The following is an 18999-nucleotide window of genomic DNA, read 5'->3' on the forward strand; positions in this document are numbered from 1 at the left end:
GTGGGCATTCAGAGTCGCCTCCAAAGGATCCCAGACTTTTTCCATGTGAAATATTGAGAGGATTTTTAGGGGATTTAGCCCCATCCTTTTGACAACTCTGGCAGCCGAGGCTGGAGATGAAGGAGGATTCAAGGGAGCCCTGGCCACAGTGGGCAGAAGAGCCAGGCCATGGGGATGTGGAGATGATCCCCTCATGGTGTGGGGATGTGAGAATTATCTCCTCATGGGGTGGGGATGGGGGGATGATCCCCTTATGGTGTGGGGATGTGGGAATGATCCCCTCATGGCGTCGCACAAGGAAGAGCTGGCCCGAGCCCCACAGCTCTCTCCAAGACCCCGGGGTGCCGGGGTAGTCCCTCAGCCGCGGGTGGGGTCCCTGAGGGAGAAGCGCCGGTCCCGCGGCGGGGGTGTGGGCTCTGCTGGGGGATGCGGGCTCTGCTGGGGGGTGCGGGCTCTGCTGGGGGGTGCGGGCTCTGCTCGGGGGTGCCCGTCCGCGGTCTGCGGTGCCGGGCCGGGGCTGCCCTCCTCCTTTTCCTCTCCTCCTCCTCCTCCTCCCCCGCGTGTGCGGTGCGCGGCCGCATGTGGGGCGCAGGCGGCCGAGTCTCCACCTCTTCTGGCAGCGGGAACCTGTGGCTGCCAAGCTCCATTAAAGCCATCAGCAGCCGGGGGGACGCGCTGCGCGGCGGCGAAGGCGGGGTGGGCTGCGGGGTTTAGTTTTTTTTTTTGTTTTGTTTTTAATTTATTTTAAAATATATACTTTTTTTTTTTTTCTTTTTCCCCCTTTCTCCCTCCGCGAGGCTCGGGCTGAGCAGGACGCCTGCGGGCTGGAGACGCGGTGCCGCCGCCGCGGGCACCGGAGCGCCGGAGGCGGCCCATGGCTGCACCGCCGGGCCCCGCGCCCCGCTGAGCTCCGCGGGCACCTCTGGCCAGGGAACACAGCGGGCACCATGGTCCGGTGCTGGTGGCTCGCGGGGCTGCTCGTAGGTAGGTGCCACCGGCCGCCGGTGCCGTCCCGGGGCGGCAGGAGGGTGGCGGAGCCGGGGTCGTCCCCTCCGAGTGCTCCCCGGCACCTCCCTCGCCCACCCGGGTGCTGCGAAGGGGCAGGAGGGTGCTGGGGGTGTGCAGGGAATTAGGGTGCAAGGGGACGGTGTGGGGAGCGCAGAGAAGCAGCGTGCAAGGAGTGTGAGAGGAGGGTGCGAGGAGAGCGCGGCGGACCGGGAAGGAGGATGCAGGAAAACTGCAAGGGGAATGCAAAGAGGATGCAAAGAAACGGCAAAGGGACGGTGCGAGAGGGCTGCAAGAAGCGTGCGAGGAGGGGGCGAGGAGAGGGCAAGTGGACTGCCCGGAGGGCGCAGGGAAGTCGCAGGGCGGGTCTCGGTGGGGCCGGCGCTGGGACGGGGCTCCCGGAGTGTCCTCGCCCGGGCAGGAGGCACCTGGTGCTGGGACAGGGCCCCGCTCGCTCGGTCCCTGCCCGGCTCGCCCCCGGTGCCCGCCCGGCCCGGGCAGGGTGTCCCCGCCGTGCGCACCCGCGGAGGAGCCGGGAGTGGTCCGGAGCGACCGCCGCGCTGCCCCGCGGCTCCCACCGCCCGCTGCCGGAGGAGGGGACGGGGGGGGAGCGCCCCGGAGGGACCCCGGCGCCCAGGGGTGCTGCCCCCGAGCTGTGGGACCGGGAGGGGGGACTGACCCTTCCCGTGCCCCCCTTCTGAGTGAGCGCCGGGCGGGGATGCCAGAAGGGCTGGCGGGACGGTGCTGAGCTGCCCAGGGCGGTGCTGGGCTGGGGCTCAGCCTCTGCCTCCCACCTAGGGCTTCCAAAGTGGTGGGGGTCGCTGCCCCCTCCCCAGAAACTCTGCCGGGCATCCCCTCTGCCGCCGCAGCTTGCTCCGGTCCGGAGTGCGGTGCGCGGTGAGTGGAGTTTAGCTGCAGGAAGGGCTCAGGGGTGATTCGGTATTATCCCCAAGAGGACCCAGCACCTGCCCCGGCAAGGGACAACCTCATAAGTAGTCTCCTGTTCCAGGGACATGACACTGAGCCCCAGCTGTGCAGACAGACCCTCGGAGCAGCACAGGCTGCATCTTTGTGGTTCCCTTTCAAAAAGGCATCTTTCAACCCCACAGTTCTTGGACCAGTTTCAGAAGAAAAGGTTCTGGCTTAAGAGACCATATGGGAGAACAAAGGCAACTGTGCTGTGAAAAAAACACAAAATTATTTCTGTTTACAACAAGGAGCAGAGCCTGAGGGAGGCTCCTCCATCCTCAGGCAGTATTTTCCTAAGAAATGCAAAGCAGAACTCAGTATCCCTGAACAGAAGGGGCAGGTGAAAGGAAGGGTGGGATGATGTCCCTGAGGACCCTGTGCAGTCTGGACAGTGGAAATCCAGGCACCTGGGTTCCTGCTAGCTTCCTTTCTACCACTTAGTTCACTCCCCTGAGGCTTTGGGCAGCAAAATATCACACTGACCTGCCTCTCCAACTCAGGGCTTAGTTTAATGGTCATTGCAAAACAATCATGTAGTGACAGCTATTGGATGTTACTTGCATGAAGTGGAAAGGACCAAACCAGAGGAAGAAATCTCTGAGCATGGCACTTCTGTAGGGTAACTTTTCTGTTCTCCTTTTGCAGGGTCTTGCCATGTGTTGTTCACAAAGATAAGGCTTAACAGGTTGAGAAATGTGTATTCTCTGTGTATTTTATTAGTTCAAGTTGCTCTGCTCTGTTATACTGCACTATGTAAGATTAGTCACTGAAGTCTAATTAGAATACTTTCTTCAATTCCCATACAATTTCTTTTAGTTCAGTCTAACTTAAACCCTCTGCTTCTTGTGTCTGATATCAGTGAGAGAATTTCCAATTATTTCAGTAAGAACAGAAACTGGACCTTAAGACAACTATTTAAAGAGCTAAGTCAGACTCAGAACTCATTAAAATCAAAGCAAGGTTTGCCAGTGACTTCACTGTGAGCAAGACTGGCATTCTGCATTTTGCATAAAGCTGAAAATCAGCATGAGCATGACACCAGTGCATAATCAGTTGTAAAGGCACTTTAGTTAGGTAACTGGATCTGATTTTGGAGTCTCCTCCAGAAAAGAATCACTCATTCCTGGAAATGTCCCCAGAGACTTGCTGAGTTTTACCTAAGCTTTCATTAAAGTCTTTACATTCCAATAACACCACGCTGATATTTTTCATGTGTAGCTTCTCCAGCACGGTTTTAACATAAAAGATCTATTCTTGCTTCCAATGTTTATTTTTAAGTTTGGAAATGACAGTGTTGAGGTAAGATCACCAGTTGCATTCAGTTATGAGATTAGCAAGAGAACCCCATAAGTGATAGTACTACATTCAATATAGAGATGTGTGTGTTTACTCATGCATAAATCTGTAGTTACTATTAAACCAACGTCATTGTCTTTGGTTCAAATGTTTATTTGGGTAATATTTACTTAGCTAATTTATTTTTACCAAGTTGGCGGTTTTTCTTCTTCATTTCTCAAGCTGGCCAAAAAAAATCAACAACTAGCATGTCATGCCAGATTGTGTGATATGACTCTATTTGTTCTTCCAATAATTATAGGTTAGCCACGTTTCAAAGTATATGGATATAGATAAAAACAGGGCTGAGAAGTAAAAAAAAAAAGCACAAGTGAAAAAAATATCGTGTGGTTTCTATATTTTCCCCACAAGCACAAATTGTTGAGTAAGGAGATTTTCAAAAGCCAGAAATTGCTGTGAAGAAAACCAAAGCTGCAATCCAATGCTAGGGGAGGCTGCATCTGGCAGAACAAAGTTTGGAAAGAGATTTTGCTTTCAATGGGATCCTGTGTTTCCCCACAACACAGCATATGTCATCCATAAAGACAATGCTTTCATGGACGAGATACAATCACTGCTAAAATCAACCTCACAATTAGGAAGCACCTATACAATGCTCTTACACAAGTGCTCTGGTTTTCTCACATTTGCTGAGGAAGATAAAGGTGTGAAAGAAGAGAAACTTCCTGATTTTTACGATCTTGTATCTCAGATATAATAATCCCAAGAAAGTGACAGTGAGAACGTGAGAATTTCAATGTGTAACCCTTCTTCTGTAGGCTAAGAGTGCTGCCAGAAACTGAAAATATGATTCATAGAACAGCTCCTTCTCTTCCCATCTTAAGTTGTGTAAGATCTGAGGGGTTAGTAATCTGCAATCTGGGGGGTATTTTTCTTTAAGGAGTTAAAAAGTCTCATGCTCTAAAATGCAAAATTAGACAAGTTCTTTTTCTCTGTCTGATGTCTGTTTGAAATGCCAAAGCTCCAGAGTGTGAAGTGATAAGAGGGTTGAAATCCATCATTATTTTTGAGTTTTAGCAGGGTGATGGTGTGATAATAGTGTCTCTCATATTGATGTTTTCTAATTTTTACTGAATAGCTTATTAAATCATCACAGTTTGAATTCAATTGAAACTGAGAATGCAGCAGAGAAGCTCAGCTCCTGTGGCACTGTTAGATAGACAGTTGGATCAGTGCAACAACAGCTCTTGACTTACAGCTGGTGTGATGGGACATAAATCAGCAGGAGGAGTCTCACCACTGAGTGTTTGAAGAGATTTGCTACAGTTTAGATTTTAAAATAATGCTTTAAACTTGAGTGTACCCATTTAGTCAAGCACTGAAAAAGTCCCCCACGGTTTCTCCTGGGTTAATTAGAAACACTGACAAATGTGTGACATTTTGGCCTTGTCTAACTCAAAGACTGAGGTCTTTGGAAGCAGGTTTTCACCCTGCACTCTGGGATCAATGTATACACCAAGCTCCCCACTGAGACAATTGGATTCACCTTGTTCACACTCTTACTAAATCCACAAGTGCTGGACATGGCAGGTTACAGCCTGGATCTCCCCTGGTGATACAAAAACACAATGACATGTTATTTTTAAAGCTTTCCGGAGAAAATAAAAATCATTTTTCCCAGTTAGACTGCCTGGAAAAGAGAGATAAAACCAAAAATGACAGGAAAGTTTTGCTGCAGAAAAGCTCCTAGGTTTTGTTAGCTTTGAGTAGCACGAGTGCCGTTATTAGATTATGCAGCGCGTAGGTTGAATGTCAACTTTGATTTCAGCATCTGTCGGCAGAGTTTAGGAGAACTGGAACACATCAAGACTTGGCTAATGCTGACAGGCAAAACAGTAGACTGAAATTTCAGGCTATCTAGAAACCACACCCAGACCCCAAAACACATGTTAGGAGTAACTTTAATTCTGTGCTTCAGCTGAACAAGTAACCTTTTTCTGTGGTCACTTGTGACTCTAAGTTCAACATCTGTGTGTGTTTCTGGTGTGGGCTCTGGATCAGTTTACCACCTTTCTGCAGAGCTTTTTGTTCCTGAGGGTATCTCTGCTATGACTGCTCTGGAATGCCCTTCTCATCCTTGGCTTCTCAGGAGCCAAGTAGCCTCAGCCTATTAGATCCTATTAGATCCTGGTTTTATTACTGTAAACAGTATCCTTGCAGCAGCGCCAGGAGTCCTGTTGTGTTAGGTGTTAAATAAGGAGAGAACAAAAGGATCCTTCCTGCTTTAGTGGGTTTATAACCTCATTTCCTGGATTTAGATTTTCAACGGTGAGCACTTGACATTGCAGGGACCTGCTGGGATTCCCAGCTGTGTCCAGCAGTTTAGTACCTCTTGCAGTTGCTTCTGTCTCTGCACACCTAAATGCCTCATTTCTAGTCCCAGAGGAGCCAGGCAGTGATTTTGATGAGCAGGACAGGGAACAATGTGCTCACACAGGAGAGCAGCTGTCTCCCGTGGGAGCGGGGAGCTGGGATGGCTCCATGGCAGTGGGAGACTGAAAGGCCACTCAGATTATCCCGCCAACTCCCTGCCAAGAGCGGGTTCTTCCCCGCTGAACTCATGCTTTGCTCAATCCCTCAAAATCCTGCCAAGCAAGTGGACTTGCCCTGCCTACAATACTGTGCCTCGAGAAGTTCACCCCCCATACAAGCCACATGTTTTTCCTCTCTTCATTCACTCCCAACAGAATCTCTTTATTCGCTGCAAGAAATTCCTTCCCTTCCTTGGTGTTTGTGCTTTGTGAATATTTATAGGCTGTTATCATGTCCATCTAGCTCAGCCAGGCTACATGTGCTCTGCTCTTTTAATCTTGCTTCGTAACCCAATCCCTCCCACCCCCTCACCATTTTTTGTTGTTCTACTCTCAACTCCCTCCAGTTCCAGTTGCTTTGGGTAAATGCTGTATTTATGTTAATATTATGTGGTGGGTGGTCCTCTCTGTGCTCATGGTCCATGTGAGTGATTTAGACGTTTGAAATGAGGTTGACATTTTATAGCCAAGCCATGGCTGATTACTTGTTCCGTTCTTCAAAGCACTACAGGAGAAAAAAATGCTTAGCCATCACTATTACAAATGGCCACGATAGCCACTAATAAAGTGTCTGGGCAGGGGTGAGAGGGGGTTGCCAAAACCTGCATGGGTGCTCCATGCATTCGAAATGTCAGTGTGGCATTAATTCCACATCCGTGTGCTGTTTCTTCTAATGAGTTTCCAACTCATCTAAATTAAGGAAGATAGATGTAATATATCCATCTGGTCAGAATGTGAATTCCACAATTCTAACAATTTAATCGAGCTGTGATAGTACCCCCCGGGTATTGTTCAGCCTTGGACTGAGTTCGCTTGCTTTTGGTTTTGCAAACAAATGCTTTCCTTCATGTGTTCTCACTGTTCAGGTACCCAGGGGTTTGAGGTCATCTCACTATGGTCTCACCTATCTCACCAAGTTGAAATTCAAACTTTCAGCAGTTTTCAAAGAAAAAAGCTCTAGCATCACCCTTCTTTCCTTCATTTTCTTTTGGGTTTTGGTTATATATTTGCCTGTGCCAAACTTATGTGGCAATACCAAAGTTTAACACAAGCCAAGGTATGTTAGTGTAGGCTGAACCCATTTATTTTTCCCAGTAAGGCTGGATGGAATCACTCAGCTGTTCTCCAGTCTTTTGGCACTGATCAATTTAGCTGTGGAAAAAACAGAGACCCCCATCTTTCCAAGTCTGCAGAACATCTTCTGGGAGGAACATGAAGTGAAATGGCTCCTGTATCTTCACGACACTAAGTGTGTTGTGAGTAGATCTCTGTGTAGCTGAAGATGGTGGTGTTTTGGTTACCATGAATTGTAGATCTCTTGGGAAGATGGACTCACATCCACCCCTCGTGCTTTCATTTGTCATCATGTGTCCTCTATGCCAGCTCTTACATGTCTTGCTCAGTTCACCACATTTGGGAATATCATGATCTGTAAGGTACCTTCCAACTCAAATAATTCCATGATATTCCCTATCCCATTTCTCCTTAGTATCCCTTTTTCTCCAAATGGAGTGTTTACTATCAATCTGTGGGGATGGGCAGCTTCTAAATAAGCTGCTGATGCTGTGTTGGCACAGTCACGGGATCTTTCCTGTTTACCCACTCCAGTGAAACTGGGATCAAGCTCTTGAATTTCATTCACAGAGCTAGGCCTGGGTTTTTTTGTGTAAAGAGCCAGAGAAGGCAGTTTTAAGAAGCCATTTTATTCAAATGTAGTTTATACTGAAGAAGATCTTTGAGGTATTTCTCTTTCCTCCACTACCCTACCACAAATCCCATCTGTCTTGTCATCTACTGCTGGGCACGACACTTACAAGAGAAACACAGGATTCCATGTTTCCAAGAGCAAAATATTTACTTCTCTAGTGCCTTAAAACCCTCCAGGCAACTCACCACAAGTCCTTCACTATTTTAACTGTGGACATGAGACAAATCAGACAACGGTCACAGCCTCAGAACAAAGCTAGGCTGAAGCCATAGACTATGATGTCTGAGCCCATTTGCTATTGTGCTACAAGTATGTGGCGAAAGTATGTTTTGAAAACTTCTCTAAAATCCCGAGCTACTTGGGATTTTGAGTCGGCCGAGTTTCCTCCGAGGATCTGCAGAATTTCATACATGATTATGCTCTGCTGTGCACAGGAAACCCGAGGTGATGCTCTGCAATGATAGTTCCCATACAGCACAGTTACTGTGCCAGCCCTGAAAGCAGAACTGAGAAATATCCAGTGAATTTAAAGCATTTTATAAATAGCATGAACTGAGCACCAGACTGGTGAAACAGCTATATGTGAATATACCCTTTTTACAGACAAATGAGAGAAAGGATGAATAATAGAAATACTTTTCCAGAAGCCAAACAGTACTCCAGTGAAAGCACTGGCATCCTCCCTCAACCACTTGACCACATTCTGGCTCCAGTTCAGGGAGGCATTACTAATCAGGAAAAATGCTCACGTACTGGCTTAATTTCAAGCATATGCTTAAGTTTCACTGAAACCAATTAGACTTAAGCATGTGCTTAAGTCCTCTCCTGAACTGGGTTCGGTTTGCAGATAGGCAAAATGCAAGGTTCTGCTGTGATACAGCTTTCCACCCCCAGTGGGTGTTATTTAAGTTTTATAACTTTATATCATAATATAAAATGTATCTCATTCCACACAGCTGTTCTCTTGGGAATGCCTTATTCTGAATGAATTAAAAGCACCACTAACTTGATCTGCACACAAATGCAAGAAAAATTGATTTGCTAAATACAACCATTTTGTTTGCTTTTAAAAGAATGCTTATTCCTTTAGTGGCTAACCCAAAATCCACTCTACGTGCTCTCAGGAGAGAAAAATGCTAAGGAAACACTGTTTTGCTCTGTTAGTGAAGTCTGTGTGGAAAAGTATAATTCGCTTATGCAGAACATATTGATATGTTCCTTATCGTCCATTTCTTTCCAATCTGAACATTCCTCAGAAAATATCAAAGGTTTTATGTCATCTCTAAATGAAGAAATGTGTAATGCTCCATGACTTCAGGCCCTGATCTTATCCCTGTGAATGGGTGACTAACTGAAACATTAGAATTATAAATGGGAATAATAAATTCTGACCATAGGAGGCAATAACATGCAACAGATTTAGCAATCTAGCTCTGGAGAAGAGCTGATCTACAGTAACTAATTTGGTGCAAACTGTAATATATGCATTTTCTCCTCCATTTCTGAAGAAACAGATGTGTGACTCAACTTCGCTTTTTCCAAAGTCAATCTGCTTGGAGGAACACAAACAAGATTTGTTTCCAACAAGGAATATTACAGTATTTCTCTCTTGGTTGATGTTTTATTTCCTTTGAAAGTGAGAAGTGGGTCTGAATCTGGAGCACACAGCCCTTGTGTAGCACAACCCCACTGGCAGGCTCTCATTCCCAGGCTTGGGATCTTTCATCTTAGCTTTACCAAAATTTATTTTGCGGGGAATTTCCACTTCTGTCTTTCCATCATTTGATGCTGTGGGTCCTGTACAAATGAGCACTGGAGTAGCTGGTCAGTATTTGCCACTGTGCTGTCCCAAGGCTTGGCCCAGTCTGTGCCGATCGCAGGGATGAGCGGCCGCTCCAGGTCCTGCCATTCCTGGTTGCTGGAGTGTTTGTGCAGCCCCCTTGCTCAGAGACTTTGGGCCGGTCCTTGGGATGCAGCACGCACCAGAAAGCTGGAAAAAGACCCTGTTTTGTCTAGTTTCTGTGCTGAGGAGCTCTCTGGAAACGCTTGTGGTTAATCGATACAGACAGACGGGATAAGAGTGAGGGGAAGAGATCACAGCCGGGGAGTTTTTTAGATTTTCCTATGAATGAGTATTTTTGTCTCAAAGATGAATTGTGAATAATTCCTTCCTCCTGCCCAAGAACTCTATAGAGCAGTTAATTTGTGTCTCTCTTAAGACAGAGGAGCTGCTCTGATGTGCTTCACCAGGGGCTGAGTAACAGAGTGACATATGAGTGACAGCCACTTTATGCTGCTCTTGGAATAGAGATGTGCCCTAACTGCAGATTTTAGGGCTGGAACTGAAATTTTCCAGCTTGAAAGGATGTTTGGATCTGGTGGGGCTGGGTTGGAGTAATTGAGAGAAAAAAGCAGGCACAAGATTTGGACACAAGCCAATAGGTTTTGGTTTGAGGATGCATCCAGCTTGGAGTCTTGTGTACAATTAAGACAAAATCCCTAGGAATTCCCATCATGTCAAATATTTACATTCTGGAGGCTTTTTTTCCTTTTTTTTTTTTCTTTCCCCGTGGAGTTTGATCCAGATTATAAAAATTCCCTTTTCTATTGAATGTGTCAAAATGCAGTGACTGCACTGCCAAAGTGTCTGTGCTCCCAAACAATGCAGACTTTTAGTGCTTCTGCCAAAAGTAGCACTAAGGGTTCAGTCAGATATTGAAGCTTCTGCTGCAATAAACATACACAGAGCACAGTTAGAGAGTTGAAAAAGGGGTTATATTGTGTATATTCTACAGCTATACACTATGTAGCTATATATTGCACTGACACCTCTGGGGTCATTCTGTGGTTATGGGCAAGAGCAAATCTGCCCCTTATGTCCATTGCCTCTAATACAAATATAGTTATTTCAGTTTATTGGATTCTCTAGGATAATAATTTCATGTTTGTTTGAAGTGTGGTTCAGTTTTGGACTGCCCTTGTTCTGATGGCTCTCCAAAAGCTTTGCCAGTAATTGGGCCTCTCAGGGCAGTCAGATGAAACTTGGCACATCCTGCACACGAGTAAAAAAAGAGCCCTGGGAGTAGGGAGCACACAGGATCACAGAGCAAAGTCCTGGCAGAACTGGGATGAGGATGGAGATGCCCAGCTCCTAATGGCTCTACTAAATTGGCACTCATGGGGCAGCCTCACACACGCTGCAGCTGCCAAACTAAAGGTTTTACTAACAGCAACGGGTCTTGTCATCCAATATTTCCCTATTTTCATATGAAGACTCACAAGAACTGCATCTTAGGAAGCACTAGTGCAAGTAATTGTGAAGGAGTTGGATGTGCCCGCTCTCCATGTCCAGCCCTTAAAGACAGTAAGAACTATAGAATTGTGAGTCTGTGACATGTAAAACCTCTGCATATGGTGGTGCCACAGTGGAGTGACTGAATTTGTCCATCAGACAATTATGTGTTACTAGATTGATAACAAAATACTGTTTGAGTGGGAATCCCTCTGCTTTGTCACACATTCTGACTTGAACAGCAGTTTAATTACCAAATTCCCACTTGACTTGGTCTGGGGCTTTATCTGTGACAAACTTGGATGTGGGAGATCTGTAACAGGCATTTAACCCTGTGTGGAGGATATGTTGATGCCAGGGATGAGAAACTCCTGTCTCAGAACAAATTGGCTATGGAGATCTGGGGAACCTCCCTGGCAGATCCCAGCTGTGATTCTCACCCTGTTTATATTTGTGTTCCATCCGGAGCTCGTGAGCCAGGGAATTCTGCTGACATTGCTCAACAGCTCGTAGTTTGCCCATGGTTTGCAGCAGATCTGTCTGTGCCAGGTTCATCCACAAACACTTCTTGTTAGGAAGGTGATTGCACTCTCCAAGCCCTGCACGATCTCACCTGTCCCTTCTCTCACATGCAGTCAGATGGTTTGGGGTTTCTCTTCCCAGTGAAAGGTCTGGTTTAGGCAAATCTCCCTGTAAGGATCACAGGATGGTTCAGGTTATATATCAAGGTACATATGTGGCACACAGGGACTAAGATGAGCAGTTGTTACTCTGCCTTGAGCTCCTGGACCGAGGCACAGGGTGTGCAAACATTTCACATCGTCATTCCGTGGGAAGGGAATATAGATGTTGGATCTTTTGTTCCAGCTGATAGGCAGGCTGGAAACCAACCTGTGTCCTAACATTGGTATGGAGTGAATAAAGGCTGGCTTGAAAATGTCCAGCACACTCCTGGGTAAATTGCAAAGTACAGCTGGAGCAGGCAAACCCTGCCTGGGCTCATAAACCCCCGGCTGGGCTGAGCACCACCGGGACCAGGGACTGGGCTCTGCCAGACAGGGCAGTTATAGGACAGCAGAGAATTGGTGGGGTGTCAGGAGGAGCTTCCCTGAGAGCTCATTCCGTGGTGTTATGAAGAGGCAAATCCCAAATTTCTTAGTGAAGCAAGACCACTGTGAGCGCCAGAGAGGTTAGCTTAAGTAGAGTGAATAATATATAGGAATATATGTACATGTGTGTGTGTGCATGCAAAGGTCTTCAGGATTTAGCTGAGTGTTCACACATTCCCTAAGCCAATAACATCCGTTGTTATGGGAAATGAGGTAAGTGACAGAATTACTGTCCTTATGGCGGGCGACAGGCGAGGCCAATGTTCCCATGCTGTAATTCCATGTTCCAGTCACTGCCTCAACAATAGCCCGGGAGGGAGAGAGAGAGAAAGAGAACGTGAACGAAGAGCGCTCGGTTTTATTTGAAGATTTCATCTGAAAAACAGTTGGATTCAGATGAAACTCAAGTGGGAAAACCTGAGCGAAATAGAAAAACCTGTGCCCTGAGCTAAGGGTTGAGAGTTCACCCGTCTGGGGGTGTGTTCTCCGGCCGCTCGGGGCCCTCGGCGGTCGGTGCCGGCCCCGCAGTGCTGACTCCGCTCCCTTTCCCCCTTTCCCTGTCCCTGTCCCCGTCCCTGTCCCCGTCCCTGTCCCTGTCCCTGTCCCTGTCCTGTCCCTCGCAGCCTGCGCGGCCGCGGAGCCGCCCCTGCGCTGGGAGCCGCGGTGCCGGCAGCAGCTCCGCCACCTGCAGGACGGCGCCAGGATCGCAGCGCGGCTGCCGCCCCGCCTGGAGGGCCGATGGGTCTCCACCGGGTAAGGCACCCCCGGACCCCGGGCAGGCAGCCCCCAACCCTGGGAAGGCATCCCTGGAGCCCCGGGAACGCGCCCCCAGACCCTGGCAATACGCCCCTGATCAGTGGAAACGCGTCCCTAAAGCACCGGGTAAAGCACCACCAAACCTTGAGAACGCATCCCCAGACCCCAGCAAGGCATCCCCCTAACCCCCCTGGAAAGGTGACCCTAAAGCCCTGGGGGTTCTCCTGGGAAGGCACCCCCATCCCCGGGAATGCGCCCCCAGCCCCTGCCAGGCCTCCCGCCCCAGCCCGAGACAGATCCTGTATCCAGGACTCTCACATTTTGGTAGCAGATGCCCATTAAAATCACTGAAGAGTGGCCACCAGGTGTGGGAGGCTCTTGCCCACGGTGCTGCTCCCACCCTGTGCTGTCCCCTGTCCCCCACGGCCTGGGGAGGGATCTCACCCCGCGCACCCCGACAGCTCAGGACGGCCTTTCCCGCAGGTGTGAGGTGCGGCCGGGGCCCGAGTTCCTCACCCGCTCCTACCTGTTCTACGCCAACCGGCTCTTCAAGGCCTTCCAGTTCTACTACTGGGACCCCTCGTGCCGCGACCCCTCCTACACGCTGGTCATCAAGGGCAAGCTGCGGCTCCGCCAGGCCTCCTGGATCACCCGCGGCGCCACCGAGGCCGACTACCACCTGCACAAGGTCGGCATCGTGTTCCACAGCCAGAGGGCCATGCGGGAGGTGGCCTCCTGGGTCAACCAGACCTCCGGGCAGGGCTGCGGGGGGTTTCTGCCCCCGGGGCGCTCCTGGGCCCCCGGAGCCCTCTACGAACTGCTGAGCGCCAAGACGGAGCGCGACTGCACGGCCGCCCTGGGCTTTGCCATGCACGAGCTGAGCCTGGTGCGGGTGGAGAAGCACTACCAGCCCTTGCTGCAGCCGGGGCAGAGCGGGAGCCAGCTGGTGGAGGAGCTGTACCTGGGGGACATCCACACGGACTGGGTGGAGAGGCTCCACTACCGCCCCACCGGTTACCAGCGACCCCTGCAGAGCGCTGTGGTAAGGATGAGGCCTTTACACGGTCCCCTCACCGGGTCACAGGCTTTGCCAGCATTTATTTCCTTGCTGTTTAAGTAGTGCCTGCTGCACTTGGCCCCCCTGTCCTAAGGACATGAGGGTGAGGCAGTGTGGGGCTGCTGGTGCGGGTTCCCGGGTGCTCTGCAGCACATGGGGTTCACCCTCTCCCTTCCTGACAGAGTGGGACTGGGGTGGGTGAAAGCTCAGCAAAACCAACACGGGAAACGAGCCTGCATTGGCGCGGGCCTGGAGTTAACAGCCTTGCTTTGGCTCCATGTTTTCCTAGGAAATGCTGTTTCCTATTTTGCCGCACCGAAATCCATGGAGGCTTCGGGCTGCACGTCGTTAGAGCTGCCTGCTCTGTCCTTCATCTTCCTGCCCTCTCCTTCCCTCCTTGGGGGGTGCTCAGGGGGAGAGGAGCGAGGCAGCACCATCTGCCAGTAACTCATCAGTCCTCAGTGTAACACCATTAGCAGAGGCAGTTGCCCCCAATACAATTATGTTATTACACAGAAATCAAACTTCCGTTCTGATGTACGTAAAACTGAGCAGGAGACTTGCTGGCCTTTTATTCTATTTTATTTTATATTTTACAGCAGGTCAGTTTATTCCCAGGAAAGCACCTTTCAATCTGAATCACAACTGATCAATTCAGAAATGATTGAGCAGTGAGACGGGATGAAAGAACCCTCTCTGAACTTTACCAGATAGAATGGAAATAACTGGGAAAAAAACTATTTTGGGGCAACATTTCCCCAACATTTCCCTGAACTGCACCAACTGAACTCTGAAAAACACAGAGCAACACCCCTCTCCCTCTCAAAAGCAACATTCTCAAACTGGTTAAACTTGTGTTATCTCGGGCCAAAACCATATATATGAGCAAAACCAGATGGTAAACATAAACACTTTTAAAAGTTAATTTAAAACCAAACCTAAAGATACTGAAATTCACTCTCTGAAAGTAGCCCTGTAATTAATCAGGCAACAGCTCTCCAATGGACCCACACATGATGTCACCACTTGGCGATAATTAGAAGCTGCCATATATTAGAAATAACTTCACACGACTGGTCTAAGCAAGTAAGATTTTTGGCTCCATGTCTGTAGTGATAATTTTATTGAGCACAGAATTTTTACTTCTTTTTATTTTCTCTGAACTGACATCCATTTGCCTGTGCTGGTGAGTTACACAGCTATGTTAGGAATTATTTTTTAACTCTCTTTACGAAAATACCACTCTTTTTCCCTTAAATTTATATCTGTTTTAAAGAAACCCATTCTCCCCAAATTACCTTTCATTATCAAAGAATTTCCTGCCTAAGGAGAGCATATATATTTGCCAACTTCTGGGATTATTTAGCCATAATGTACTGTGTACTGTCAGCACTCATTAACGTGACAGTAGCAGTAAAGCAAGCTGAAAATGACTAAATTACAGTAGACTCCAATCAACTTGCATGTAAATTACCCACCCTACAGTTAACTACTGAGTTATTTAACCTTCTTGCCTATGACAGTTCAGTAAAGATTAGCTTGTGTTCTAGAAAATTATATAATGTTCAAACCCTGCTTATTTAAAAATAAATCAGTTGTGATATATGAAGTATAAGAAAAAATTCCAGGCTACAAAAAACCTCTGCTGGCAGCGGATCAGGGGCAGGGCTGGTTTGACTCAGAGCTCTGCAGGCAGCACAGGAGGGGGAGCGAAGGTCAGGGCCTCCTTCTGCAGTGGGTCCTTTTCTTCTCCCATTCTGGCTGCTGGGAAAGCCCTCTGTCCTTCTCCCTCCCCACCTGCCCCATCCTGGTCCTCACACGCAGCCGTGGATGTGGGAGCACGGACAGGAATGGGGTGAAGGAGAAGCAGAACACGCCGGGATTTTGGCTGTCCTGGAGAGGCTCCGTCACCGCGGTGCACCACAGGCACAGGAGCCTCCCCACGGGAAGGTTTCACAGCCTTTTCCATTGCCAAAAACACTGTGTCATTGTTCTGAACCCGTGCAGAAACGCCGTGGTGGAGCTGACACCTCCCAGCACCCCCATCCTCACCCAGCTTGCCCTGGAAAAGTGGTGGGATGTCCCGGGGGAGCGTTCCCTGCCCTGGCAGCAGCTCTGCCATGCCCTGCCCTCCTCCCTCGGCCTGTCCTCAGCGGCCCTGCACGGGGCAGCCGCAGGACACAGCCCTCTGTCCTTCAGCTACCAGAATAGCAAAGAGCCAGGGCAGCGCTTTATCTCACTTAATCTGCTCGGATGCCTCGTGCCGGGCTCCCTGCAGTGCAGCACCCTGGTGTGGACCGGGGGAGTTTGAGCTTTTGGAATATTCTGAAAGGGTTTTGTTTTTGTTTTTTTTTTTGCTTATCAATTTACAGAGCCGTTGTTTTTTGTCTCCTGCAGCACCACGTGCACCCTTGCCCAGCCTGTGGGATTATATACAGGGCTGATGAGCACCACCCACCCATCCTCCCCGCCGGAGCCCAGCTGCCCATGCAGCTCAGCGGCAGCTGGGTGAGCACCCACTGCGAGGTCCGACCCGCCGTGCTCTTCCTCACCAGGTACTTCATATTCCACGGGAACAACCACACCTGGGAAGGGTATTACTATCACTACTCAGACCCGCTCTGCAAACAGCCCACCTTCACCATCTATGCCTCTGGGCACTACTCCCAAGGCATCCCCTCCTCCAAGGTGCGGGGCGGCACCGAGCTGGCTTTCAAAGTCACCCAGGCTCGGGTGACGCCGATGGACCAGGTGACAGTGATGATGCTCAACTCCTCAGAACCTGGAAGCTGTGGGCTGGCCAGCTCCTGGAGCGCCGGGGTGGAGCAGGATATAACAGCCACCAATGGCTGCTTGGCTTTGGGCATCAAGCTGCCCCACACCGAGTACGAACTCTTCAAAACGGAGCAGGACACGCGGGAGCGGAGCCTCCTGTACATCGGGGAGAGACCCACGGACGGGTCCAGCCCCGACAGCCCAGACAAGCGACCCACGTCCTACCAGGCCCCTCTGGTTCAGTGTGCTGGAGCCTCAGAGGAATTCTCCAGCTACGTTAGTCTAAAATACTTGGGAAGGAAGGATGCTAATGGGAAGGAAGCACTAAAACCTTTGCCTGTGGCCTTTTTATTGTTCATAGCACTTCTGTTTTTAAGATGGGACTAGTTATCCATTCAGGTACAGCACAGAATCCAGATAAATCTTGGTGCTAGCGTGATTTTTATATCCTTCAAATGAGCACATCTGGAATCAGTTTTTCTCAGATTTGGAAACACTTTTTTAAAAACACCCAGTAGTGAATGAAGCCAAGAAGATATGCCTGACTCCATACTGTTTGTCCCGTGGCTTTATTGCCTAATCTCCCCTCTTTGCGTGCAAATTTAATGTAGTGACATGGATGTGCTGCACATTGCAAGGGATAATTCAGCAACATGGGGGGGGGGGGAAGTGACATCAATTAAAATTGCTGCTTTGAGCTTTTGACATTGCTAAGATTTAATCAAGAGCTTGATTCCGATGTAATTCAAACATCCGAAGTGTCGGCTGCTGAGTTTCTTTGAGGTTAAGTTCCCTCCCATCATACTCCTTTTTGCTGCTCATGCAAATTTAATCTGCAGAGTCAGTCAGCAATAAACAGTCAGCAAGTGTTCTTGAGAAGGGCACGGTTCACGTGCCTTTAGCAGTTCACAGATACTTTCTGCACTTTTCCTGTGTGTGTCACACACACAGGGGTGCAACGTGCAGTCTCCCACTCAGGGCTGCCCAGAACAGCCCTCACGGAGCGTCACCTCGGCTGCTACGCCTGACCCTCGTCAGAGAAGATTATGGTAAATGGAAAATGCTTCTGTGCACAGCAGCTCCAGCCTCCAGCATTCCCTGGCTGCAGCACTGCATCCTTGCTGCGTTGTTCTGCCTCTCCAGTGCAGTCCTGACTGCTGCTCACCAGGCACCCCGTGAAGGAAAAGATCCCTCCCAAGTCTTGTCAGGCCAGGTATTTTCACTGCCTCCTTTTCAGTCAGTGTACTGGCACATCAATTGTTAATCCAGGTCTCCTCTCAAAGTGTCCCTTCCAGCCTCTTTCCTGTACAGATGTTTTATAAATCTGCCTCTGGTGAACAATGGGCTGGGGAGATGCTCAGATCAGACAGCACAGTCAGGTCAAACTGATTCCTACTGACAAGAAGGACAAACTAAAAAATTATATTCCCTGTCTGCTGCAGCTAAGAAGCATATAACTTCCTTGGAGAAGCCCTCCTCCAGCAGCTAAATCCTCTCCAAATAAGCCTATATATCTTACCACAAAGGATATTTTGTTAAAGCAGCTATGCAATAGCCACCTTAATGCTGTATTTACGAACTTGCAGCTTGTACTTAGATAAATTATGGGGTTTATAACACAAAAATACTTTGGGGGGACCTGTACATTAATAATTCAAATGAGATGCTTATTAAATGCATACAGTTGTGACATAAATGTTGTCAGCATGTTCACGTGTTCCAGGCATGATCAAATATTAATCATGCACATAAACACTTACACTTCTAAGATACACACAAAAGGGCCAGGCTTGGCTGCCTTGCCTTGGGTTCCTTCCCCAGCCTGAGGAGGAGCCTTCTCCAGGGATTAGTTCAGCAGGCAAATCCTCCCTGTGTCCAAGGGTGGTTGTGCTTTGTTGCACGGAGATCCACAGGCAAATGTGAGGGAGTGAATGTTGGAGAAGGTGGTGTCTCCTTTGGGATGTTCCCGTTAGGATGCTGTGCACTGGGGCAGCACAGCTGCAATCTCCTGTCAGCCACACACATGGTACAACTTCTCCTTCAGCAGTTTCCCACCCTGGTGCTCCAGTGGCTGCTCCTGCAGCCCAGGGAAAGCTTCCTGGGACTCACAGCAGCAAAGGTACCTGTTACTGCAGGACCCACTCCATGGCAGGAACAGGGAACAGCTCTGTGCTGCCTTTGGAGGGTGGATGGAGGAGGGGGAAGGCAATTCCTGGCCAACATTTACCCCCAGGAATGAGATTTGTGTGCAGGTGCTTCTTTTTTTTCATAGCACAGAAACAAATGAAGTGTTCGGGTGCCACATGGCATAAAAGCTCAAGACCACACAGATCCTTTTCAGGTGGGGATGGGATTAACATGATATAAAACATTACAAGACAACATCACACACTTATGCAACAGCAACAAGGCCTTGAGAAAGCTCTGCCCTGCCCTGCAGC

The 18999-nt window shown here is 49.0% G+C and overlaps 1 protein-coding gene across 1 annotated transcript; it reads left to right on the forward strand.

Moving 5' to 3' along the window:
* Positions 1-657: 657 nt before the first annotated feature.
* On the forward strand, positions 658-18254 carry APCDD1L (APC down-regulated 1 like). Its single transcript, XM_064674127.1, has 4 exons — positions 658-984; positions 12594-12723; positions 13210-13768; positions 16181-18254. Exons 1-4 carry the CDS (start codon positions 948-950, stop codon positions 16943-16945), a joined length of 1491 nt encoding a protein of 496 aa, XP_064530197.1. The 5' UTR covers positions 658-947; the 3' UTR covers positions 16946-18254.
* The last annotated feature ends 745 nt before the right edge of the window (positions 18255-18999 follow it).

This window comes from Pseudopipra pipra, chromosome 17, assembly GCF_036250125.1.
Source record: "Pseudopipra pipra isolate bDixPip1 chromosome 17, bDixPip1.hap1, whole genome shotgun sequence".
Lineage (NCBI taxonomy): Eukaryota > Metazoa > Chordata > Aves > Passeriformes > Pipridae > Pseudopipra > Pseudopipra pipra.